This window comes from Stomoxys calcitrans, chromosome 2 (assembly GCF_963082655.1).
Source record: "Stomoxys calcitrans chromosome 2, idStoCalc2.1, whole genome shotgun sequence".
Lineage (NCBI taxonomy): Eukaryota > Metazoa > Arthropoda > Insecta > Diptera > Muscidae > Stomoxys > Stomoxys calcitrans.
The window spans coordinates 202,893,217-202,920,563 of NC_081553.1; the positions used below are offsets into that span (position 1 = coordinate 202,893,217).

General features: G+C 37.6%; 1 protein-coding gene across 4 annotated transcripts in view; it reads left to right on the forward strand.

The window, feature by feature from the left end:
• Positions 1-27,347, forward strand: part of LOC106090748 (mucin-2) — a 156,734-nt gene that overhangs the window by 22,002 nt on the left and 107,385 nt on the right. For 2 of the 4 annotated variants that reach the window (XM_059363116.1, XM_059363120.1), the window contains exon 2: positions 11,304-11,853. In XM_059363116.1, coding sequence (XP_059219099.1) covers positions 11,643-11,853 — 211 coding nt within the window. In that variant the 5' untranslated portion in view covers positions 11,304-11,642. Of the gene's footprint in view, positions 1-11,303; positions 11,854-27,347 lie in introns of those variants that run through there. The other 2 variants (XM_059363117.1, XM_013257041.2) reach the window with 2 other exon arrangements.

Here is a 27,347-nt window from a genome sequence, read left to right on the forward strand (position 1 = left end):
CTCTCTTCCTATTGGGTGTTGCAAATAAACTCACTAATTTATAATTCCCTGTACCACAGTAGTGGTGTAGGGTGTAATTATCAGCGGTGATCCCATTCCAATGGTACCGACATTTGTGAGGTACTAAACCATTTGGTATAGGCATTGCGGCATGCCATTGATGCTCAGATGAAAAAGGAGGCCCCTTGTCAATGAGCCTAAACTTGAATAGAACAGCACTCATTGATGTGTAGGGATTTGTACCTATTGCTTGATGAAATGTTCATGGACAAATTTGCCTTTGCATAGCAATTCTTATCCATTATCTTTTGTTTGTCTCTAAAAAGGTTTCATTAATTTTGTAATTACATGACTTTAGGGAAGACTTATTATTTGGGAATTATTCCTTTAAAGGTTTCATTGGTTTGCCAGTCAATTTCCCAAAGTAGTGATAGAATAGGCCTATAGTGGACCACGACCCCCGCACTGTGTATTCATGGGTCCTCTTCCTATTCCTATATAAGTTTTTTGTTAAAATTTCTCTAACACACCCTGTATCACACCTAGTTCCAGTTCCTATAATCGTCAGTGACGTTTGTGTGCTAGTCGAATAAACAAATATTCGTGATTAAATTTAGTATGTAGGAATTGTTGTTTAAACAATTAAACAAAATTTATTCCATAAGATGTCTGCATTCATGACGATATACAAAATTTTCAGCTAAATTCATTAACACCTACATTTGTGCATATTAATGAACAATATCGAATTTTTAAAAAATCTTGAGGCTTTTAAATCTATTTATGTACTTGCAATGTTGGAAATAATGTGCTGTGATTGGTTTTTCTTTTTGTGCTAAAGATGTTGAGTAATAATTAAATGAAACCTTAAAATAGGTCTATTTGACAGTTCTTTAAAAATAATCGGTCAAATAAACCAACTTAAATCTACAATAAGTTTTGTGAATACCGGTGTTAAATTTGAACTATTGATAACATATCCTAAACGAAATGCCAGTATGAGTTTTAAATTCAAGATGCCCTAAAAAGCCAATATGATCTGATAATCTTCTTGTAGACTATACAATTCAAAAAAGCCTATAAATCTAAACCTATATTAAATTATCATACCAATTGAAAAATGCAATGCAATCCAATCTCATTTTTCTCTCAAGAAGGAAACGAACAAATAAAATACACACACAATTTACTTTTCCGCAGAGAAAAACAAAATATTCAAGCAAACAAGCACAAAAGCTCGGTATGGTCGAATCTTATGTATCCTCCACCACTTGAAAGGTTTTTGCATGGATACCCACCACCGAACTTTGGATACCCACCACCTCGGGTATATATGTAAACCACCTTTCATCAAAATTCGGTGAAAATTGTATATCTTATACTCATATACCTCATACCGATCTGAACTATATACGACACGATGTCGAAAAGCCGAACATAAGTCACTGTGTCAAATTTCAGTGAAATCGGATTATAAATGCGCTTTTTATGGGACCAAGACTTTAAATCGAGATATCGGCCTACATGGCAGCTATATCCAAATCTGGACCGATTTGGGCCAAGTTGCATTAACATGTCGAAAAGCCTAACACAAAGCACTGTCCCAAATTTCGGCGAAATTGGACAATAAATGCGCCTTTTATGGGCCCTAAACCTTAAATCGAGAGATCGGTCTATATGGCAGCTATATGCAAATCTGGACCGATCTGGACAAAATTGAAGAAAGACGTCACTGTGTCAAATTTCAGCGACATCGGACAATAAATGCTTCTTTTATCGCCGCAAAACTTAAAACCTAGATATCGGTCTATATGGCAGCTATATCCAAATCCGGACCGATCTGTGCGATATTGCAGAAGTATGTCAAGGAGCTTAACTTAACTCACTGTTCTAAATTTCGGCGACATCAGACAATAAATAAGCATTTATGGGCCCAAAACCATAAATCAAAAAATCGGTCTATATGGCAGCTATATCTAAATCTGAACCTATCTGGACCAAATTGAAGAAATATCTCAAAGGGCCTAACACAACTCACTGTCTCAAATTTCAGCAAAATCGGATAATGAATGTGGCTTTTATGGGCCTTACACCATAAATCGGAGGATCGATCTATATGGCAGGTATATCCAAATCTGGACCGATTTGAGCCAAATTAACGAAGAATGTCGATGGGCCTTACACAATTCACTGTCCCGAATTTCATCAAAATTGGATAATAAATGTGGCTTTTGTGGGCCTAAGACTCTTAACCGGAGGATCGGTCTATATGGCAGCTATATCCAAATCTGAACCGATCTGGGCCAAATTGACGAAGGATGTCGAGGGGCCTAACACAACTCACTGTCCAAAATGTCAGCAAAATCGGATAATATATGTGGCTTTAATGGGCCTAAGACCCTAAATCTGAGGATCGGTCTATATGGCACCTATATCCAAATCTGGACCGATCTGAGCCAAATTGACGAAGGATGTCGAAGGGCCTAACATAACTCACTACCCCAAATTTCAACTAAATCGGATAATAAATGTGGCTTTTATGGGCCTAAGAACCTAAATCGGAGGATCGGTCTTGTGGGGGCTATATCAAGATATACTCCGATATAGCCCATCTTCGAACTTAACCTGCTTATGGAAAAAAAATCTGTGCGGAATTTCAGCTCAATATCTCTATTTTTAAAGACTGTAGCGTGATTTCAACAGACAGACGGACGGACATGTCTAGATCGTCTTAGATTTTTACGCTGATCAAGAATATATATACTTTATAGGGTCGGAAATGGATATTTCGATGGGTTGCAAACGGAATGACAAAATGAATATACCCCCATCCTTCGGTGGTGGGTATAAAAAAAGTGAAAACGAGGGACAGATTTATATGTTGGCTATAATAAGTTATTGTCATCGATGAAATAATAGAGTAAAATTTCTGTCAAATCGAAGAACTGCATCATCTAGAGAGGTTGATATATCCGGAGATGTATCAGGTAATAGACTAGAAGACATACATAAGTTTTTGCGTGCAAATTTTAGTCGAAACAAATAAAACAAGCAAAAGCGTGTTAAGTTCAACAGGACCGATTCTTGTTTACCCTCAACCTTGGTTAGCATTTTTCAATCCGATATCTTTTTATGGACAAACAAAGGATAATGGATAAGAATTGCTATGATATTGGAGCTATATTTATATAGTTTACCGATCCTATTCGGTTTACCGACCTATTCGGTCCATATCTGGTTTGGATGTTGGAGATCACAGTAAAAATCATTTCAGACAAATCGGATGAGAATTGCGCCCTCTGGGGGCTCAAGAAGTGCAAACGGAAGATCATTGTGCAAAATTTAAGCCCAATCGTATAGTAACTGCGCTTTTTAGAATCTCAAGAAGACAAGATGCCAGATCGGTTTTTATGAAAGATATATCAAAAAAAGAACCATTATGGCCCTTTTACAAACCCAACCTTCGTACATCATGGGCAGTATTTGCGCAAAATTTCAAACGGCTTGCTTTATTCCTTCGAAAGTTATCGTGCTTTCGACAGACAGACTAACAAACAAACAGATGGACTAACGGATGGGCAGATGGATAGACGGACGGACGGATGGACAGACGGATAGACAGACGGATAGACAGACGGATAGACAGACGGATAGACAGACGGATAGACAGACGGATAGACAGACGGATAGACAGACGGATAGACAGACGGATAAACAGATGGATAGACAGACGGATAGACGGACGGATAGACAGACGGATGAACAGATGGACGGACAGACGAACGGACACAGCTAAATCACTTAGTATATCCAGGCCACCGGAGGCCACCGTAGTGCAGAGGTTAGCATGTCCGCCTATGACACTAAACGCCTGGGATCGAATCCTGGCAGGAACATCAGAATATTTTTCAGCGGTGGTTATCCCTTCCTAATGCTGGCGACATTTGTGAGGTACTTTGCCATGTGAAAACTTCTCACTTCTCGGCTATAAAAAGTAGGTCCCTTATCATTGAGCTTAAAATTGAATCGGACAGTGCTCATTGATTTGTGGGAAGTTTGCCCCTGATTCTTAGTGGAATGTTCATGGGCAAAATTTGCATTTGCCAAGTATGGGCCGAATTGGTCCGAATATAGCTCCCATAAAAACCGATCTCCGATTATTCTTCTTGAGCCTGTAATTCTTATCCGATTTGGATGAAATTTGGTTCAGTAATTTTTACTATAACCTCTAACATAATTGCCAAGTATCGCTTGAATCGGTCTAAAATGTGTTATAGCTCCTAACGGTATCGCGAATGAACACCTTGGGTCCCGAGAGGGATTAGTTCTTGTCAGATTTGGCTGAAATTTTGCTCAACGTCTTTTTCTACGACGTGATAAAATTGGTTCTGCATTGCCCATAACCTGGTATAGCTCCCTTATATACCGATTTTACTTTTCAAGTGTCTAGAGGGCAAAATTCTTCACCTATTTGGCACAGTGACTTTTTCTATGACCTGTACTAAACGTGCGAAGTAAGGTCAAAATCGGTATAAACCCTGATATATGGCAGCTATATAAACCGAACTCCAGACTTTACTTCTTGAGCCCCTTAATTGTTATCTGATTTGGTTGAAATTTTTCACGATGGCATCCACTGTTGTCTACAAAATCCAATCCAAGTATGGTCTGAATCGGTTTATAACCGCATATATTGTAGCTCCAATAGCATAGCAATTCATATCCGTTATCTTTTATAGGGCAATGAATTTGACAAATGCGTTCCATGGTGAAGGTCCAGCCAAACTTGGCACGCTTTCACTTTTTATACCCACCACCATAGGATGGGGGTACACTTATCTAGTCATTCCGTTTGTAACACCTTGAAATATTGATCTAGGATCCCATATATACTCAGGATCGTCTCGACATTCTGAGTCAAACTAGCCATGTCCGTCAGTCCGTGTGTCGAATTCACGATAGCGGTCCAACGCGTAAAGCTAGCCGCTTGAAATTTTAAACAGGCACTAAATATTGATATAGGTTGATGGGGATTCCAAATGGGCCATATCCGTTCAGATTTGGATATAGCTCTCATATAAACCGATCTCCCGATTTGACTTCTTAAGCCCCTGGAAGCCGCCTATTCTCTTTCTTTCTTTGGCAGTTACATTCGTTTTTTTATACCCAACACCATAGGGTATTGATCTACGACCCCGATAGATAATATAAATTTTGGATCGTCTCGACATTCTTAGTCGATTTAGCCATGTCCGTTTTCCCTCCATCTGTCTAAATCACTATAGTGGTCGAACGCGTAAAGCAAACCGCTTGCAATTTCGCACAGACACTTTTAATTGATGTGGGTCGTTGGGGTTTGTAAATGGGTTATATGGGTTCAGGTTTAGACATAGCCCGTATGTGAACCAATCTCCGGATTTGACTTCGTGAGATCATAAAAGCCTCAATTTTCATTCAAAATAGGCAAAATTTGGTCTCGAATCCTGAATATTCACCTGGAATATTCACGGACAAAATTTGCATTTGCATTCCTTCTGGATGTTACAAACAAATGCATCAATTTATCACACCCTGCACTACTATAGTGTTGCAGGGTATAATTAAAAGTTTAAAAAAAATTCTAAATTGTACACAACTCGGTACCAGATATGTGGTTAACTAACTCACCTACACACACATAGTATATAGCATCTCTCCTTTCCTACATGTGGATATAAACATTAACACTGGAATGAAAGCGAAATTCATGGAAAAACAAAAAACTGTAAAGCAATCGTCACAAACAACATTAGTAGTCCACACACATTCATTGCACAATTGGAAATAGTAGAGCAAATAATAAAAACGATATGGCAATAATTGAATGTATAACGAACTAAAGAACAAAAACAAAGCAAAGATTATTGAACTAATGGTAGAATGGAAATTAGAATAAATGAATGGAATACCTGCAAACAGACTTCACGTCATGCATCTCATGGCCTGTCCACTTTATAGGGGAAAAATCGTAGTAAACGAAAAACCCCAAGAAAATAGAAAACAAATAAAATAATAAAGGAAACAAACAACAGTAAACACCAATAATCTCTAAATGAAATAGGCACAGTGCATTAAAACAGAACTTTATACGAACAACATTCTTCGAATAGTCTGTTAATACATTAACGGCTGGCTCTCAATTCTCTATTTCGATTTTGATGATATTTCATATTTTTCTACCCTGCACCATAGGATAAAGGCATACCAGTTTCCTCATTCCGTTTGTAACACCTCGAAATATTCGTCTTAAACCCCATAAAGTATATAAAATCGTGATCGTCATGACCAAATCGATCTAGCCATGTCCGTCCGTCCGTCTATATGTCGAAAGCACGCTAACTTTGAAAAGAGTAAAATCAAGCGCTTGAAATGCTGCACAAATACTTCTTTGTAGTATAGGTCGGTTGGAATTTTAAATGGCCAACTCGGTCCAAGTTTTGATATAGCTTCTATATAAACATATATTGGACCTTCTTAAGCTTCTAGAGAGCGGAATTCTTATTCGATTTGGCTGATATCGTGGTGATTTTTGCCATGTATGGTTTAAATCTGCATATAACTTGATAAAGCTGCCTTTTAAACAGATCTCCCGAAGCCTTAATTTTCTGACGATTTGGTTGAAATTTTGCACATAGTGTTCTGTTATGACTTTTAACAATTGTGTGAAGTACGGTTAAAATCGGTCTATAACCTCATATAGCTCTCATATAAACCGATCTCCCAATTTGACTTCTTGAGCCTCTAGAGGAAGAAACTCTTATCCAGTTTGACTGAAATGTTGCATGTCGTTTTGGTATGACTTTAGAAAACTTTACTCAGTATCTTTTAAATCGGTTCATAGCCCACTACAGGCGTTATATAAAGCGATCTCCCATTTTGACTTTCTGAGCCTATGGAGGGCGCAATCATCACTAGATTTGAGTAAAATTTTGGAGGTGGTATTTTACTATGACAGATAACAGCCATGATATGTACGGTCCATATCGGTCAACTACTTGACATAGCTAGCTCATAGATATCTGACAAAGTCATCCAAGGAATTTGATAAATGCGATCCATGGTGAAGGGTCATAAGATTCGGCCCGGCCAAACTAAGCAAGTTTTTAGATCTTGTTATTTAGAACATTGGTATCGATTTATTTATTTTATTTTTATACCCACCACCATGGGGGTATATTCATTTTGTCATTCCGTTTGCAACACATGGAGATATCCATTTCCGACCCTATAAAGTATATACATTTTAGATCAACGTAAAAATCTAAGATGATCTAGACATGTCCGTCCATCTGTCTGTTGAATTCACGCTGCAGTATTTAAAAAATAGAGATATTGAGCTGAAACTTTGCACAGATTCTTTTTTTGTTCATTGGCTATATGGGCTATATCGGACTATATCTAGATATAGCCCCATACAGACTGATCCGCCTATTTAAGGTCTTAGCCCCATAAAAGCCACATTTATTATCCGATTTTGCTGAAATTTGGGACAGTGAGTTGTGTTAGGCCCTTCAACATCCTTCGTCAATTTGGCTCAGATCGGTCCAGATTTGGATATAGCTGCCATATAGACCGATCCTCCGATTTAGGGTCTTAGGCCCATAAAAGCCACATTAATTATCCGATTTTGCTGAAATTTGGGACAGTGAGTTGTGTTAGGCCACTCGATATCCCTCTTCAATTAGGCCCCGATCGGTTAAGATTTTGATATGGCTGCCATATAGATCGATCTCTCGATTTAAGGTCTTGGGCCCATAAAAGGCGCATTTATTGTCATATGTCACCGAAATTTGGGACTGTGAGTTATGTTAGGCCCTTCGACATCATTCTTCAATTTGGTTCAGATCGGTCAAGATTTGGATGGAGCTGCCACATACACCGTTTTCTCGATTTAAGGGCTTTGGCCAATAATAGGCGCATTTATTTTCCAATTTCGCCAAAATTTGGGACAGTGAGTTGTGTAAAGCCCTTAAACATCCATGTTCAATTTGGATCGGTCCAGATTGGAATATAGCTGTCATATTGACCGATCTCTCGATTTAAAGTCTTGGCCCCATAAAAGGCGCGTTTATAATGCACAATGTGCGTTTCGCTGAAATTTGAACATTGAATTATGTTAGGCTTTTCAACATCCGTGTTGTGTGTGGTTCTTATCGGGCTACATTTGGATATTGCTACCAAAAAGACCAATATTTTGTTCTACAAAATTCAACAATGTCTTGTACTTATTAGACCGTGCTGAATTTGGTCCAAATTGGACCATATTTCGATATAGCTGCTATGGAGGCATACATTATGCATTTTTCATCGAACTATGATGAAAGGTGGTTTACATATTTACCCGTGGTGGTGGGTATCCAAAGTTCGGCCCGGCCGAACTTAACGCCTTTTTACTTGTTTTTTTAATTTTTTTCCGATTCCTACAGAAAACCGCTTTATCTGTATTTGTCACTAAATTTCCTTCTACAGGGTGGCTGATGAAAGCCGCTACCAAAAAAAAATGTAATAACTTTTTTTCTATTTAATAATAATAATTTAATAATTAATTTAATTAATTAATTAATTAATTTAATTAATAATAATTTAATAATTAATTTAATAATTTAATTTAACATGAATAAAAGAAAAATGTATTCCATACACCGAAAAAAAAATGTAGCAATATTCATCATTGTAGCAATATTCATCAGCCACCCTGTATGTCTCTGCAGAATGGTGTGCCAGTACCAAAGGCATCGGGTAAATACAAAATTTTTTGGTAGAATTGCAGAACGTTATTCCGACCCCTAAACATCTTCTTTCGCTCATCCACAAGTTTTTTTTCCTTTTTATACCCCCCACCATCACTAATTTCGTCATTCTGTTTGTTAGACATCGAATTATTGATCTGAGACCCAATAAGGTATATATATTCCTGGCCGCCTTGATATTTTAAGTCGATTTAGCCCTGTCCGTCCATCTGTCCGTCTGTCGAAACACACTAACTTTCTAAGGAATAAAGCTTGAAAAATTGCGCGAATACTTCCTGTTAGTGTGAGTTGGTTGGGATTATAAATGAGCTATATCGGGTCATATTTTCATACAGCTTCTAAATAAACCGTTCCCAGGTCTTGATTTCTTCAGCCGCTAGAGGGCGCAATTGTTATCCGATTTAGCTGAAATTTTGCAATAAGATTTCTGGTTTGACCTTGTTGATGGTCAAACCAGAATCGGTTAATAACTTCATATATAGCTGCCAAATAGACCGATTTGGGATCTTGACTTCTTGAGCCGCTAGAGTGCGGAATTTTTATCCGTTTTGGCTGAAGTTTAGCACGTAGTGTTTTGGTTTGGCCACCAACAACTTTGCCAGGTATAGTTCAAATCGGTTTATTATCTGATATAGATCCCATATAAACCGATCTCGGATCTTCACTTTCTGAGCCGCTAGATGGCGCAATCATTAACCGATTTGGCAGAAATTACGCTCGAAGTGTTCTGGTTTGACCACCAACAATTTTGTCGAGTATGATTCAAATAGGTTCATTACCTGATAAAACTTCCATATAGAGCGATTTCGGATCTTCACTTCTTGAGCCGCTAGAGGGCGCAATTATCAATCGATTTGTTTTGAAATTCGAACGAACTGGTTGGTTTTGACTTTCAACAACTGTGCCAACTATGCTCTATATCGGTTCATAATCAGAAATAGCTCCCATATAAACCAATGTCGGATATTGATTTCTTGAGCCGCTAGAGGGCGCAAAATCAAACTTTCGATTTTGATCTGGTTTGTTTTGACTTCCCACAACTGTATTAAGATTGTTCTTAATCGGTTCACAACCTGATATAGCTCCCATATAAACCGCTCTTCCGATTTTATATATTGAGCCACTATAGAGCGCAATTCTAATCGTATTTGTCTGAAATTTTGCACAATGAATTGCACTGTGATCACCAACGGCCAAACCAAGTATCGCCCCAATCTTACTCATTATCCTTTGTTTGCATGTAAAGAGATATCGGCCAAAGAACTTGATAAATGCGATTCATGGTAGAGGGTATATATAAGATTCGGCCCTGCCCTGAGCGTAAAACTTTAAGACGATCTAGGCATGACCGTCCGTCTGTCTGTTGAAATCACGCTATAGTCTTTAAAAATAGAGATATTGGAATTTTGCACACTCTTTTTTTCCATAAGCAGGTTGAGTTCGAAAATGGACTATATCGGACCATATCTTGACATAGCCCCATATAGACCGAACCGCCGATTTAGGGTCTTAGTCCCATAAAAGCCAAATTTATTATCCGATTTTGATGAAATTTGGGACAGTGAGTTGTGTTAGAACCTTCGACATTCTTCTTCAATTTGGCTCAGGACGGTCCAGATTTGGATATAGCTGCCATATACACCGATCTCTCGATTTCAAGTTTTGAGCCCATAAAAGGCGCATTTCTTATCCGATGTCGACGAAATTTGGGACAGTGAGTTGTGTTAGGACCTTCGACATCCTTCTTCAATTTGGCCCACATCGGTACAGATTTGGATATAGCTGCCATATACACCGTTCCTCTCGATTTTAAGTTTTGAGCCCATAAAAGGCGCATTTATTATCCGATGTCGACGAAATTTGGAACAGTGAGTTTTGTAAGGACATCCTTCTTCAATTTGGCACTGATCGGTCCAGATTTGTATAGAGCTGCCATATAGACCGATCTCTAGATTTAAGGTTTTGGCCCGATAAGGTTTTTGTCGCCAAAATTTGGGACAGTGAGTTGTGTTGGGCCCTTCGACATTCTTCTTCAATTTGGCTTAGATCTGTCCAGATGTTGATATAGCTGTGATCCCTCGATTTAAGTTTTTGGACCTATAAAAAAGCTGCTATGGGGCATACGGTATGCACTTTTCACCGGATTTTGACGAAAGATGGTTTACATATATACCCGAGGTGGAGGGTATCCCGGCCGAACTTAACGCTTTTTTTCTTGTTACATGTCACATGTTCTTTTTAACATTTTCACGTTCCAAATTTTATTTCGCATTTTGTTCTTTCTTCACTCACGGTGTCTGCAAATCAACCACAACAGTAAATAGAAAACATTGGCCACGAACAAGTGTTGATTTTCTTTTCTTTTTTTTTATATTTGGCTGAATGACTGTAATACTCGGTCTCGAACATGCCAATCGATCGATAGGAATTATCGAAATCGTTCGTTTCGTATTGTTATTCTTGTTTTTTTAATATATTTTCGATGGTTTATTGAGCAAATGATTTTTTTTTCAGCCAGTATGCCGTTGAAAGCAAAACATCATATTTCAGTTTATTATGGCGCACCAAAAGGCGTAAATTAACAGAAAATAAAAAAAAATATATATAATAATTCGGTCGGCTATAAGTAAAAACATTAATAGTTAAATTGTGAAAAAAGGGAATAATCAATACAAAACCCTCTTTGAGTGAAATTAGAAATTAATCAAAAATCATTTCCTTTAAATGCCCAAGAAAAAATTATTAACAAAATTTCAAATAAATAAAGCATTGAATAAAATAATTGTGTGAATTGTGTGAATTTGTTTTAATAAAAAAGTGTTTTTTGAGAAATTTGTGGAAAAATACCATGTCATGTATTGGATGGATGGCTTTACATTTGACGACAATCTCATCAATAGTTCATTCCTGAGCGGCGACAGCAATGGCGAATTAAGTGACAATAATCACCGTCTATCACGTACAGCGTCTACCAGCAGCAGCACAAGAAACAGATTCAGATCATCATCATCATCCAATCGAAAAGTACAAAATCTCAGGGGATTAGCATCGACATCGAAAGCAAGTAAGTTGTATAAATACCTAGAGTACACGGTTTTGTTTAACTTTAAAGCCTAGCCAATCATCATTAGGGAACATTTGCAAATATTTGTTTTGCCATTGAAGTGTTGAAATGTAGTGCAAAAGTCATTGTGCAGTGTCAAGAGGTCATAACAAGAAAGTGAAAAATTTTTAAAAATTGTTAAACATTTACCAGACTGCTTTCTAAATTAAAGTAATTGAATTATGTTGAAATTAAAAAAATTATAATGATTGACTGTTATTTTGGAAAAGTAACATTAGCCCGAAATACGATAGAAAATTAGATGGGTATATATTTAAGCTCGATTTTAATGCAGAGCACATGGGATCAAATTCAGAGGTTGGTCCTAACAGCGTCATAGGAAAATAAGGACAAAAAAGTTAAAAGGCGTTAAATTCGGCCGGGCCGAACTTTGGATACCCACCACCTCGGGTATATATGTAAACCACCTTTCATCAAAATTCGGTGAAAATTTCATATAGCAGTTATATCAAAATATGTTCCGATTTGGACCAAATACTAATCAGAACAGTAGCTATATCTAAAAATAAACCGATCTGAACCATATATCGAAAAGCGTAACGTAAGTCACTGTGTCAAATTTCTGTGTAATCGGATTATAAATTAGGTATTTTATGGGGCCAAGACTTTAAATCGAGATATCGGTCTATATGGCAGATATATCCAAATCTGCAGAAAAATGTCATAACACAAAGCACTGCCTCAAATTTCGGCGACATCGGACAATAAATGAGCATTTCATGGCCCAAAACCATAAATGAGGAAATCGGTCTATATGGAACCGATCTGGGCCAAATTAACGAAGGAAGTCGAATGGCCTAACATAATTCACTGTCCCAAATTTCATCCCAATCGGATAATAAATGTGGTTTTGCGGGCCTAAGACCCTAAATCGGAGGATCGGTCTATATGGGGGCTATATCAAGATATAGTCCGATATAGCCCATCTTCGAACTTAACCTGCTTGTGGACAAAAAAAGACTCTGTGCAAAATTTCAGCTCATTGTCTCTATTTTTAAAGACTGTAGCGTGATTTCAACAGACAAACGGACAGACGGACGGACATGTCTAGATCGTCTTAGATTTTTACGCTGTTCAAGAATATATATACTTCATAGGGTCGGAAATGGATATTTCGACGTGTTGATAACGGAATGACAAAATTAATATACCCCCATCCTTCGGTGGTGGGTATAAAAACAGCTCTTATGATTCACCAGAGCAAATCTCATTCTGTAAGCTCAAAAATTCAAGTTGGAAGGCCTTCTACCAAAAGTCAGATGATTTTGGCATTGGTTCGGTAATATGAAACCCATGCCAAATTTGGTCTATATACAATTCAATGCCGTTGCACACTTATGCTTACCCAAAATCACGAATATGAAAACCTAATGGTCGAGTAAATTGGAGGTTTTCGACAATCTCTAAGTCATCACAACAGGCATGTAAGTGCTCCAATCTTGAAGTTACCAAAACTGGCATTGAAAATATGGTTATTAGTGTTTGAGGTAGATCCACGTGTGACTGTTATACTCTACACCACTACTGTGGAATGGGGTATTATTGGGTTGCCCAAAAAGTAATTGCGGATTTTTCATATAGTCGACGTTGAAAATTTTTTTCACAGCTTGTGACTCTGTAATTGCATTCTTTCTTCTGTCAGTTATCAGCTGTTACTTTTAGCTTGCTTTAGAAAAAAAGTGTAAAAAAAAGTATATTTGATTGAAGTTCATTCTAAGTTTAATTAAAAATGCATTTACTATCTTTTAAAAAATCCGCAATTACTTTTTTGGCAACCCAATATAATGTAATGCATTTGTTTGTAACAATCATTAAAAAGATAGTTAGACCCAGTGATAAATATACGGATTGACTCAGAGTCACTTTTGGATTCGATTGAGCTATGTCCGTCTGTTGATCCGTCCCTCTGTCTGTCCATGTTAGGTTAGAATAGGTAAGGTTGAAAAAAAGTACGGATATTAATCCGCCCATGGCACTATGGAAAAACACCTAAGCCAGTAGTCGGCTTGTTGTGCGCTCTAAATAATACTGGTTATTATTTAGAGCGCACAACAAAGGAAAGGCAAAAGTCGGGCGGAAACGACTGTATAATACCCTACACCAATTAGTCTACGTACTTCTTTTAATAAATAGAACTTATCTCCAAATCCTGTCCGACTTTAATTTTGCATACCTATTGAAATATCATTGAGCTTAAAATTGAATCGGACAGCACACATTGATTTGTGAGAAGTTTGCCCCAGTTGCCTAATGGAACATTCATGGGTACCTATCTTCTTCTTCTTATATATAAAAATCAATTTGTATTTGTTTGTAGGTTTGTTTGTTTGTGTGTTCCTTATAGACTCAGAAACGGCTGAACCGATTTTCTTGAAATTTTCACAGATGGTGCATAATGATCCCGTGGTGAAAATAGGGTACTACATATCTTGATATCTGAAGGGGCGGCGGACCTTCCCCCTTACCTTAATATTCAAAAACGCCGGATCTCAGAGATGGGTTTTGCGATTTAAGCGAAATTTTGTGTGCCATATAGTACCCTAAAAATAAAAATTTGGTATCCAAATTTCGGATGGGGTACCTAGGGGTGCCGCCCCACCCTAAAACCTACCAAACATATATTTGGCCCAATCACGACAATATGGGACTCAAATGAAAGGTATTTAAGATAAGCAAACGTATCTAATATCCAATTGTCGGACCATGTGCTAGGGGGACCACCCCAACCTCCAAACCACCCCTAAATCGGACATATTTACCGACCATCGCAATATGGGACTCAAATGAAAGGTATTTGCGAGTAGAATACGAATCTCATATCCAAATGTGGGAACAAGTTTCTGGGGGTCCACCCCTTCCTCAAAACAGCCCCCAAACAGGACTTATTTACTGACCATGGCTATATGGGGCTTAAATAAAAGGTCTTTGAATGTAGAATACGAATCTGATATCCAAATATGGGACCAAGTGTTTGGGGGGCCGCCTCTCACCAAAAACATACCCCAAAGGGGACAAATTTACGACCATAGCAATATGGGGCTCAAATGAAAGGTCTTTGGGAATAAAGCACGAATATGATATCAATATTCGAGAAAAGTGTCTATGGGGTCACCGCACCCCAATAGTAAGTATTCGCTGACTATTGCAATATGAGGCTCAAATAAGAGGGTTTTTAAAGTGGAAAACGAATCCGATATATATTTTCAAGCCCAACTAAAAGAGTGGCAGTCCATCCCCAAAACACCCCCCAGGCCGGTCATGTTTGCCGACTATGGAAATATGGGGCTCAAATTAAAGGTATGTGGGAGTAGACCACGTATCTGATATCAACATTTGTTGTAAATATCTGATATCAACATATCTGATATGCTAAATTTTGCAATCCGGGGTCTTGATTTATTGAGCCACTAGAGGGCGCAATTATTATCCGATTTGGCTGAAATTTTGAATGAGGCGTTTTGTTATGACTTTCAATAACTGTGCTAAGAATAGCTGCCATAAATACCGATCTGGGGTCTTGACTTATTGAGCTACTAGAGGGCGCAATTCCATATCCTGGTACAGCTGCCATATAAACCGATCTGGGGCATGACTTCTTGAGCCACTAGATGGCACAATTCTTATCCGATTTGCCTGAAATTTTACATGAGGTGTTTTATTATGATTCCAACAACTGTGCTGAGTATGGTTAAAATCGGTCCATATCCTGGCACAGCTGCCATATAAACCGATCTGGGGTCTTGACTTCTTGAGTCACAAGAGGGCACAATTATTATCCGATTTTGCTGAAATTTTGCATGACATTTTTTGTTATGATTTTCAACAACTGTGCTATGTATGGTTCAAATCGCAATTATTATCCGATTTAGCTGATATTTTGCATGAGGTATTTTGTTATGACTTTCAACAACTGTGCTAAGAATAGTTCAAATCGGTTCATAACCTGAAATAGCTGCCATATAAACCTATATAGGATCTTAATTTCTTGAGCCTCTAAAGGGTGCAAGTATTATCCGATTTGATTGGAGAATAGTTCAAATCGGTTCATAACCTGATATAGCTGCCATATAAACCTATATGGGATCTTGATGTCTTAAGCCTTTAAAGGGTGCAATTATTATCCGATTTGGCTGAAATTTTGTAAAATGGCTTCTCTCATGACCTTTAACATGCGTGTCGAATATTGTATGAATCGGTTTATAGCCCATAAACCGATCTTCCTATTTTACTTCTTCAGCCCCTAAAGTGCGCCATTCTTAGTAGATTTGGCTGAAATTTTACACAATGACTTCAACTATGGTCACCAATATTCAATTCAATTATGGTCCGTAATGAACCATAGCTTGATATTGTTCCAATAACATGGCAATTCTTTTCGTTTATCCTTTGTTTGCCTAAAAAGAGATACTGTGGAAAGAGCTCGACAAATGCGATCCATGGTGGAGGGTATATAAGATTCGGCCCGGCCGAACTTAGCACGCTTTTATTTGTTTTAAATTACCAAATCCTCCTTCTCGTTACCTGCCACATTCTTGTGACCTGGGACCCAACACTGGGTCACTTTGTTGTGCCAGTGTAATTGCTCCTGGGTATTGACTACATCGACACAGCACTTTAGATGCTATGCTCGCACCCATATGCGTCCTAAGCGCCGCCTGACTATCGCTGAATATACTCGACCGGTCGATGTACCCTGACAATACAAACTTCACAGCCGTGGCAATCGCAAAGACTTCCGCCTGGTAGATGCTGCAATCGTTCCTTATTCGATTCCATAAGCGGTCCATCTTCCATTCATCTGTAAAGATATTGAAATCCCCTAGTTTGACGCGCCCTTTCTGCCACTCCGCCATGGTATTAGCACATTCAACATGCTGTCCACAATATCCATCCATATCGTCAGGGAGTCAGTCTGCAGATCAGCGTTGAGTATGCCAGCAATGGAAAATAAGTAGACATACTTTTGTTTTTTAAATTTTTGCTTCCTGTAGTTTTTCCTTTTCTCAATATTTGTTTAGTAAATTTCTTTAACATTTTTGTGTAAATTTTTTCCCAATATTTTCTTGCTTGCTCGTCGAAACTTTTGAACTTAAGGATTTTAATTTGTAAATTCAAACTATTGTTTGCCGTGTTCCAGTTCCATCACTCGTATTGCAAATCTAAACATCATCTTATTCTTCAAAACTATTTCATTCTCCATGTGCCTCTTTGGGATTGATTTTACTTTGTTTGCTTTAGTTAAACACTTTTTGTAATGAAAGAAATAAATAATTGCTTCAGGCTTTTCAAAGGTAATTAAAGATGCAATGTTTGCATTTATTTCGGCACAAACGCAATGCACTTTTATGGTACCAATAACACATGAATACATACAAGCATATATTGGGTTGCCCAAAAAGTAATTGCGGATTTTTTAAAAGAAAGTAAATGCATTTTTAATAAAACTTAGAATGAACTTTAATCAAATATACTTTTTTTACACTTTTTTTCTAAAGCAAGCTAGCAAAGTAACAGCTGATAACTGACAGAAGAAAGAATGCAATTACAGAGTCACAAGCTGTGAAAAAATTTGTCAACGCCGACTATATGAAAAATTCGCAATTACTTTTTGGGCAACCCAATAGCACATGAAAGTATTATCAATATCGTAAAATGTATGTAAACATCAATGCAATATTGGTTCTCATGCAATCTAAATATACACTGCATTTTTTATTTACCAAAAAAAATTGGTGAACATCTTTGGCATGAGCAATTTATCATAAAACAACATTGGTTCTAATTGCAAAAATTTAATGCAATATAATAAAAAATTCCATTCAATATAGCCTTCTGTTGGGCCTACAAAGTGGACAAGACTTAGGGCAGATGTTTAAGAGGGGGATAAAAATCGTACTAAGGAAAGAGTTAGTTTTATACAAATACAAAGACAGACAAATCATATGGATAGGTATACACTATGGTGATATAAGACCCGAAAAAGCATAAGGAGCTGGTGGTGTTTCGGCTTTGGAGATTGATGGAAAAATGAAGAACGTCAGATTTCTAATGTCTTATCTCTTTAAAATTTACTGTATATAAGACGGGGCAATAGGAAATTGGTGAATCGGTCAGTACATGAACACCACTCACACCACTTACACGAATAAGAGGGAAGCCAGCCCTGGGTGTTGGTTCTTAAAAGTAAGTTTGGCCTGGTCTAATCTTGAAAACCCACCTCCTTGGATTCTGGTACAAATTTGTACAAATTAAATTAGTTGGCGGGCTTTGTGCCAAATCGGGCAAAAGCTTCTACTGGCAGTAGAAGACTAATCGGGAGCTTTATATGGGATTTACACGGGAGCTATATCAGAATATGGACAGGTTTGGACCGTACTTGGCACGGTTATTAGAACTCATAGCAAAACGCACCGTGCAAAGTTTTAGCCAAATTTGATGTCAATTGCTCCTTAAGGGGTTCAAGAAGTAAAATCCCGCTGATCGGTTTATATGGGGGCTATATCTATGTATGAACCCATCCGGGCAAGATTTGGTGTGGATATTGCTGGGAACAAAGGTACTTTGCATAAAAAATTTCCTCCAAATCGGATAAAAGTTGGGCTTCTAGACGCTCAAGAAGTCAAATCTGGAGAACGGCTTGTATGGGGGCTATATCAGTTTATAGACCAATTACGATCATACTTAACATAGATAATGAGAGTCGGAACAGAAGTTTTTGTGCCGAATTTCATTCAGATGGCTATAAAAAGGAGGTCCTTTATCATTGAGCTTTAAATGAAATCGGACAGCACTCATTGATTGGTGAGAAGTTTGCACCAGTTCCTTAACGGAAGGTGCATGGACAAATTTGCAATTTACAAACGGAACGAAGAAATTAGTTTTAAATAGCATGAAGAGACTAAAAAAAGATGAGCTCTTAGATAAAGCATTAAAATCAGCTAAATTGGAATGTATAAATATTTAAATAAGCAAGTCGTAATAAGGCGGAAGTTTATTGGGATGTGTATTACACACAGCTCAAGGTATACAATAATATTGACAGAGCGGCAAAACGTTCCTCCTGGAAGCTTTTCTGCGAACAGGTCGATAGCGTTAATGACGCCGCCAACATAAACAACAAATTTCAGTGAAATCGGATTATAAATGCGCCTTTTATTGGGCCAAGGCTTTTCATCGAGATATCGGTCTATATGGCAGCTATATAACCAAATCTGGACCGATTTCGACCAAGTTGCAGATAAATGTCGAAGAGCCTAACACAACTCACTATCCCAAATTAGGGCGACATCGGACAATAAATGCGCCTTTTATGGGCTTAAAACCTTAAATTGAGAAATCGGTCTATATGGCAGCTATATCCGAATCTGAACCGATCTGAGCCAAATTGACAAACGATGTTGAAAGGCCTAAGACAACTCACTGTCCCAAATTTCCGCAAAATCGGTTAATAAATGTGGCTTTTATGGGCCTCGGACCCTAAATCGGAGGATCGGTCTATATAGCAGCTATATCCAAATCTGGACCGATCTGAGCCAAATCGACAAAGGATGTTGAAAGGCCTACGACAACTCACTGTCCCAAATTTCAGCAAAATCGGCTAATAAATGTGGCTTTTATGGGCCTAGGACCCTAAATCGGAGGATCGGTCTATATGGCAGTTATATCCAAATTTGGACCGATCTAGGCCAAATTGACGAAGGATGTCGAACGGACTAACACAACTCACTGTCCCAAATTTCAGCAATATTGGATAATAAATGTGGCATTTATGGGCCTAAGACCCTAAATCGGTGGATCGGATATTCCAGATCGGTCCAGATTTGCATATAGCTGCCATATAAACCGATCTCAAGCTTTTTTTTGGGCCTATAAAGGGCGCAGTTATTGTTCGATGTCGCCGAAATTTGTGACAGTGAATTGTGTAAGGCCCTTCGATGTCATTCTTAAATTTAGCCTAAATCGGTCCAGATTTGGATATAGCTGTCATATAGACCGATCTCTCAATTTAAGGTTTTGGGCTCATAAAAGGCACACTTATAATCCGACTAGTTGAACCGGGCCCATTCCGCCGCGTCTTCTTTTACTTCATATGGATCAAAATTATCCTTTGAATATTTATTTTCGACAATTAAAGAGCTTTTGGTGAAAAATCATGCAATGAAAATAATATTTGTATATCGCAAAAGCATAAAAATATAAAATTCTTTATCTGAATCCCATATGATCTTTACTGCTCTATGAATTCGCTCGCAGGTTTAGGGTCATTAACGCTTGGGTGTTAGATATACTCCATCATTAAAAGTCTTTATTTCAGCTTATGTCCTCGGACATCATATGTCCGATTTAGAGGTGTTTTCGGGGGTGAGGTGGTCCCTTAGACTCTTGGCCTAGAAAAACATAACACCATCGAGCTCTTCTCTCAAATACCATTTATTTAAACCCCATATTGCTATTGGTTTAAGGGGAGTTTGTGAGATGAGGTGTCCTCAAAAATTTGACCCCAAAATTTTTAATCTTTGGTGGGGTATTTTGGGACGGTGCCCCAAATACATGGTCCCACATTTGGATGTCAGATTCGTATTCTATTCCCAAATACCTTAATTTGAGCCCCATATTGAGATGGTCAGTGTTTTAGGGAAGGGGTAGACCCCCAATTCCTTTCATTTGAGCCCCACACGTGATTGACGTTGTTGGTAAATATGACCCAATATGGGGAGTGGGGTGGTCCCCCAAACACTTAGCCCTGAAAATATATCACCATCTTGCTCTACTTTTAAATAACATTTATTTGAACCCCATATTGTCATTGGCCTCAAAATTGAATATCAAATTTGATTTCTAATTTCAAATACCTAGCAATTAAATCCGTTTTTGCAAAAGTCAGCAAATATGACCGTTTTAGGGTATGGGCTCTAAGAACTATCAATATCGAGATCCACTCCCTTTAAGACTCAAAATTGTCATGGTGAGCAAATACGTCCCATTTGGGCGTTGTTATGGGTGTGGGACGTCCCCTAGGCAGTTGGTCCCGAATATTGATATCAGATTCGTGGACTACTCCCAAATACCTTTCATTTGAGTCCCATATTTCCATAGACGGCAAGCATAACCGGTTTCGGGTGTGTTTTGGAGAATGGGCGGCCGTTCAGTGACTTGGCCCTGAAAATATATATCATATTGGAATGGTCAGCAAATACGTCCTATATGTAATGCGGGTGGGTGATATCAGATTCGTGCTTTACTCCCAAAGACCTTTTCTTTTAAGCCCCATATTGCTATTGTAGAAAATTTGTCCTCTTTGGGTGATGTTTTTGGTGGACCGGCCTCCATACACTCGGTCCCATATTTGGATATCAGATTCGTATTCTACACTGAAATACCTTTTATTGGAGCCTCATATTGCCATGATCAGTAAATAAGTCCTGTTTGGGGGTTGTTTTGGTGTTTGGATACCAAATTCGTATTATACTCGCAAATACCTCTCCCATATTGCCAAGGTCGGTAAATATGTCCGATTTAGAGGTGTTATGGGGGTTGGGGTGGTCCCACAAACACATAGTCCGACAATTTGATAGCAGATACGTTTTCTAATCTTAAATACCTTTTATTTGAGTCCCATATTGTCGTGATTGGTGTATATATATATATTTGGTAGGTTTTGGGATGGGACGCCCCCCCTAGATACCCCATCCGAAATTTGAAAATTTTTGTTAGTAGATTACTATAAGAGAGCTCACATAATTTCGGTTAAATCGCACCAACCATCTCCGAGATCTAGCGTTTTTGAAAATTACGGTAAGGGGGAGGGTCCGCTCCCCCTTTAGATATCAAAATGCACCATCAGTGAAAATTTCAAGAAAATTGGTTCAGTCGTTTCTGAGTCTATAAGGAACACACAAACAAGCCTACAAACACAAAATTGATTTTTATATAAAAGATCGCTAAAATTTGACACAGTGGTTTTTCGACCACTCAATATCCGTGTCAAATTTGTTATGCATTTTTACCGGATTATTATGAAAGGTGGTTTACATATATATTTACATGAGGTGGTGGGTACTCAAAGTTCGGCCCGGACGAATTTATCACCTTTTCACTTGTTACTTTAAGGGTTATACAATGGCATTTAAAATTTGATTTGCTTTATGATTTCCTTTATGACTCCCGCAATATATGTATATCGATTTTGGGAGATATTCTTTAATTAAATATTTAAAAAATTTCACTTCGGCGACATTTGGCATGCATACCCAATGTAGTGTGGGGTATCAAGCGTTCGGCTTTGCCCGACTGTAGCCCCTGCTTAATTGTTTTCGTATGATTTAGATGATTCTTAAAGTAGTTCGTTATATTAGCTTCTTGGAGATACTTGAAAGAGTTTTTCCTATATCATAGCCAAGTGTGATACCCCTAGGCCACTTTCTTATATGTCCCCTTAAGCAGCAGGCTTTTGATTTGAAGAGAAATCGGAGCAGTTGTGGAATTACCGTCCATATATATATGACTTTAGCCATATTGCTCAATTTATACCTATAGCCAAGGTGGTGGGTATTAAATAGCCTTTCCTCACATGCTTTGCATTAAATTTTTATCACGATTACAAATGGTTTTTCACCAGGTAATTCTTAAGCCTGAGGAAAAAAAATCAAAGTGTAAATTATTTATCCATGCCTATTTGGAAAATAACAAAAATCCATTGAAATTTGTAATGTAATTAAAAAGATTATTCCCTATGATATGGCACAACACCATCACACCAGATGATAATCAGTTCATCCAATCTGCATTAATTTTATGCATGGTGTGAATGGTAGGGCGACAATAAAAACAAAAAATTGTTATATAAACAATTGAAAATAGTTTAATGCAGTTGTACAGCAGAATAAATATTTACATAAGGTATGATTAATTTAAAAAAAAATAAACAACATGTTTTGATCAAAGCTATAAATCCCCTTAAATCCCAGCAAAGATTGAAAAATATCATGAAAATTAATGGAGTTTAAATGAATGCTACAAAAGCAAAAGAATGAAATCTCCTTAATGCTTTTTTAATTGATTGATAAACACACAAATAAAAGGGGGCAGATTTAAAGCACTTTAAAAATCTGGGTTTTTATAACCAAACACCAATACTGCGGTACTGGGATTATATTTGAGCCCATATCTTAATATTCACAGCAGAGACTTCCAATATCTGTGCCCCCGCATTCTTATTGTGTATATAATCCACATAACGCCTTAGCCATATCCATATCCATTTGACTTTTTCATTGTTTCCCATTCCAATATTTTGTTTCGCATCCCACTGTGCGATGATCAGTGCGATTTGATTGATTGACCATTTCTCATAGATGTTTGCTTGGAAATTATACAAATTTTAGACTTTGTTAAGTTGGTTATTTACAGTGAGCTTCTAAAATATTGTAATGCATGGAATTAAATTTAAATTCCTTTAATTAGAAAGGAAAATATTTTGTATTACTACTATTGACATTTTAAAACATATTTAATTAAATTGATTTTTTTTTCTCCTTCCTCATATGACATGTAATTAAATTTTTTAGGTTTACCTTTTTAAAATTGATTTAATGAAAGCTGCTTGCATAAATGTTCGATATGCATGTTAAAATATAGCGATTAAAATATTTTAGTTTTTTTTTTATTACCTTGATGTGAACTGTGAACTGATTAATTAATGCCTTACGTTTTCATCGTATTGAAATGGAGAAAGAAAAAAAATATAATAGAAAATTCAGCAACAACCAAAACCACATTTGGATTGGAAAATGTTTTTTTTCCAGATATTTTTGCGTAATTGTGGATATGATTAAAGTTAAATTAAACAGCAAAAACCCAAACTAATTGACAAAACATTATGCGGCCAATTGAAATACGCATTAAAAAATAAGCTCACCAAAGGCAAAAATTAATTTCAATTACCACAGCATTTCAATTGTGGCGGCAATATGGCAAAGATAAATAAAATAGCTGTTTTATGCGGAGATATTCATCAAATAAAAAAGATACATTTTAGTAATGACAGGAAGATGGATAAATCTTAAATAACTCAACCAATACGATCTCTTTAAGTAATGAATCCTACAGTTTCTCAAAAAAAAGAAACAACTAAAAGCGTGCTAAGTTCGGTAGGGCCGAATCTTATATAACCTCCACCATGGATCGTATTTGTCGAATTCTTTTCCCGGCATCTCTTCTTAGGCAAAACGGGATATAAGAAATGATTTGCTCTCCTATTAGAGCGATATCAAGATATGGTCCTGTTTGGACCACAGTTAAATTATATATTGGAGACCTGTGTAAAATGTCAGCCAATTCGAATAAGAATTGTGCCCTTTGGGGGCTCAAGAAGTAAAATAGAGAGATCGATTTATATGGGAGCTGTATCGGGCTATGGACCGATTCACATCATAATAAACACCTATATTGATCGTCATGAGAGGATCCGTCGAACAAAATTTCAGGCAAATCGGATAATAATTGCGACCTCTAGAGGCTCAAGAAGTCAAGATCCCAGATCGGTTTATATGGCAGCTATATCAGGTTATGAACCGATTTGAATCATACTTAGCAAGGTTATTGAAAGTAATTCCAAAACAATACGTGCAAAATTTCAGTTAAATCGGACGAGAATTGCGCCCTCTAGAGGCTCAAGAAGTCAAGACCTCAGATCGGTTTATATGGCAGCTATATCAGGTTCTATATCGATTTACGTCATAATTAGCACAGTTGTTGAAAGTAATTCCAAAACACTACGTGCAAGATTTCAGTTAAATCGGACGAGAATTGCGCCCTCTAGAGGCTCAAGAAGTCAAGACCCCAGATCGGTTATATGGCAGCTATATCAAAATATAAACCGATTTGAACCATACTTAGCGTAGTTGTTGGAACCGATACCAAAACACTACGTGCAAAATTTCAGTTAAATCGGACGAGAATTGCGCCCTCTAGGGGCTCAAGAAGTCAAGTTCCAAGATCGGTTTATATGACAGCTATACCAGATTATAAACCGATTTGAATCATACTTGGTACTGTTGTTGGATATTATAGCAAAACACGTCGTGCAAAATTTCAATCAAATCGGGTAAGAATTGCGCCCTCTAGAGGCTCAAGAAGTCAAGACCCCAGATCGGTTTATATGGCAGCTATATCAGATTATGGACCGATTTGAATCGTACTTATCACAGTTGTTGAAAGTAATTCCAAAACACTACGTGCAAAATTTCAGTTAAATCGGACGAGAATTGCGCCCTCTAGGGGCTCAAGAAGTCAAGTTCCAAGATCGGTTTATATGACAGCTATACCAGATTATAAACCGATTTGAACCATACTTGGTACTGTTGTTGGATATCATAGCAAAACACGTCGTGCAAAATTTCAATCAAATCGGATAAGAATTGCGCACTCTAGAGGCTCAAGAAGTCAAGACCCAAGATCGGCTTATATGGCAGATATATCAGGTTATGAACCGATTTGAACCATACTTTGCACGGTTGTTGGATATCATAACAAAACACGTCGTGCAAAATTTCATTCCAATCGGATAAGAATTGCGCACTCTAGAGGCTCAAGAAGTCAAGACCCAAGATCGGTTTATATGGCAGCTATATCAAAACATGGACCGATATGGCCCATTTACAATACCAACCGACCTACACTAATAAGAAGTATTTGTGCAAAATTTCAAGCGGCTAGCTTTACTCCTTCGGAAGTTAGCGTGCTTTCGACAGACAGACGGACGGACGGACGGACAGACGGACGGACATGGCTAGATCGACATAAAATGTCACGACGATCAAGAATATATATACTTTATGGGGTCTCAGACGAATATTTCGAGTAGTTACAAACAGAATGACGAAATTAGTATACCCCCATCTTATGGTGGAGGGTATAAAAAGGATATAAGAAAAGATTTGCTCTGCTATTAGAGCGTTATCAAAATATGGTCCGGTTTGGACCACGGTTAAATTATATATTGGAGACCTGTGTAAAATGTCAGCCAATTTCATAAGAATTGCGCCCTTTGGGGGCTCAAGAAGTAAAATAGAGAGATCGAATTATATGGGAGTTGTATCGGGCTATAGACCGATTCACACCATAATTAACACGTATGTTAATGGTAATGAGAGGATCCTTCAAACAAAATATCAGGCAAATCGGATAATAATTGCGAACTCTAGAGGCTCAAGAAGTCAAGATCCCAGATCGGTTTATATGACAGCTATATCAGGTTATGAACCGATTTGAACCTTATTTAACACAGTTGTTGAAAGTAATAATAAAATACCTCATGCAAAATTTCAGCCAAATCGGATAAGAATTGCTCCCTCTAGAGGCTCAAGAAGTCAAGACCCAAGATCGGTTTATATATCAGCTATATCAGATTATGGACCGATTTCAACTATTCTTAGCACAGTTATAGGAAGTCATGACAAAACACTTCATGCAAAATTTCAGCCAAATCGCATACGAATTGCGCCCTCCAGCGGCTCAAGAAGTCAAGATCCAAGATCGGTTTATATGACAGCTATACCAGATTAAGAACCGATTTGAACCATACTTAGCACAGTGGCTGAAAGTGATACCAAAACACCACGTGCAAAATTTCAGCTTAATCGGATAATAATTGCGCCCTCTAGTGGCTCAAGAAGTCAAGACCCCAGATCTGTTTATATGGCAGCTATACCAGGATATGGATTCCCTCGAAAGTTAGCAGAGAGGATTTCCTTATTGCTTTCGACACTACTGGTGAATTTCATACAAATTGGTCAAGATTAAGATATAGCTGACATATATGTATATCGTCCTATTTTCACTCCTAGTGCACCTGCAAGCGCATTTATTGACCAATCTTGCAAACACTTTGTACCACGCTTTCCCCGACGACTACAAAATATCGGAGTTTGCTCTAAATCGGTTTAGATTTAGGTATAGCTCCCATACATAGTTACTACATATTGAACATATTTGCTCCAAATTTGATAAGGATTGTTTAATAACCCATCTGAAAACATCCGCCAAGGTCCATCAAAATTGTTTCAGAACTGAATATAGCTCCCACACTGTACTTATAGGGTAGGTGTAGGGTATTATACAGTCGGCACCGCCCGACTTTTGCCCCTTCTTACTGGTTTGTATTTGCATTGAAACAATGTTTGATAGTCTCCAAACTAATCGTATGTTGTACAAATACTTAAGTCTTTAAGTTAACAACCCAAGTTTTTTAATGGCTTGTTTGTTTCTTTTTATGCAATTAATAAAATCTCCCAATACCCCATAACAATTGACCTACACATCTGTTGTGTTATAAAATGTAACCCTCTAAAATGCTTTAAAATTCCTGCCATAAACACCTCATTTTATTATAGTTTGGAACTCAAAAAATTTCCTTTTCTCCATCTTGTTAAACA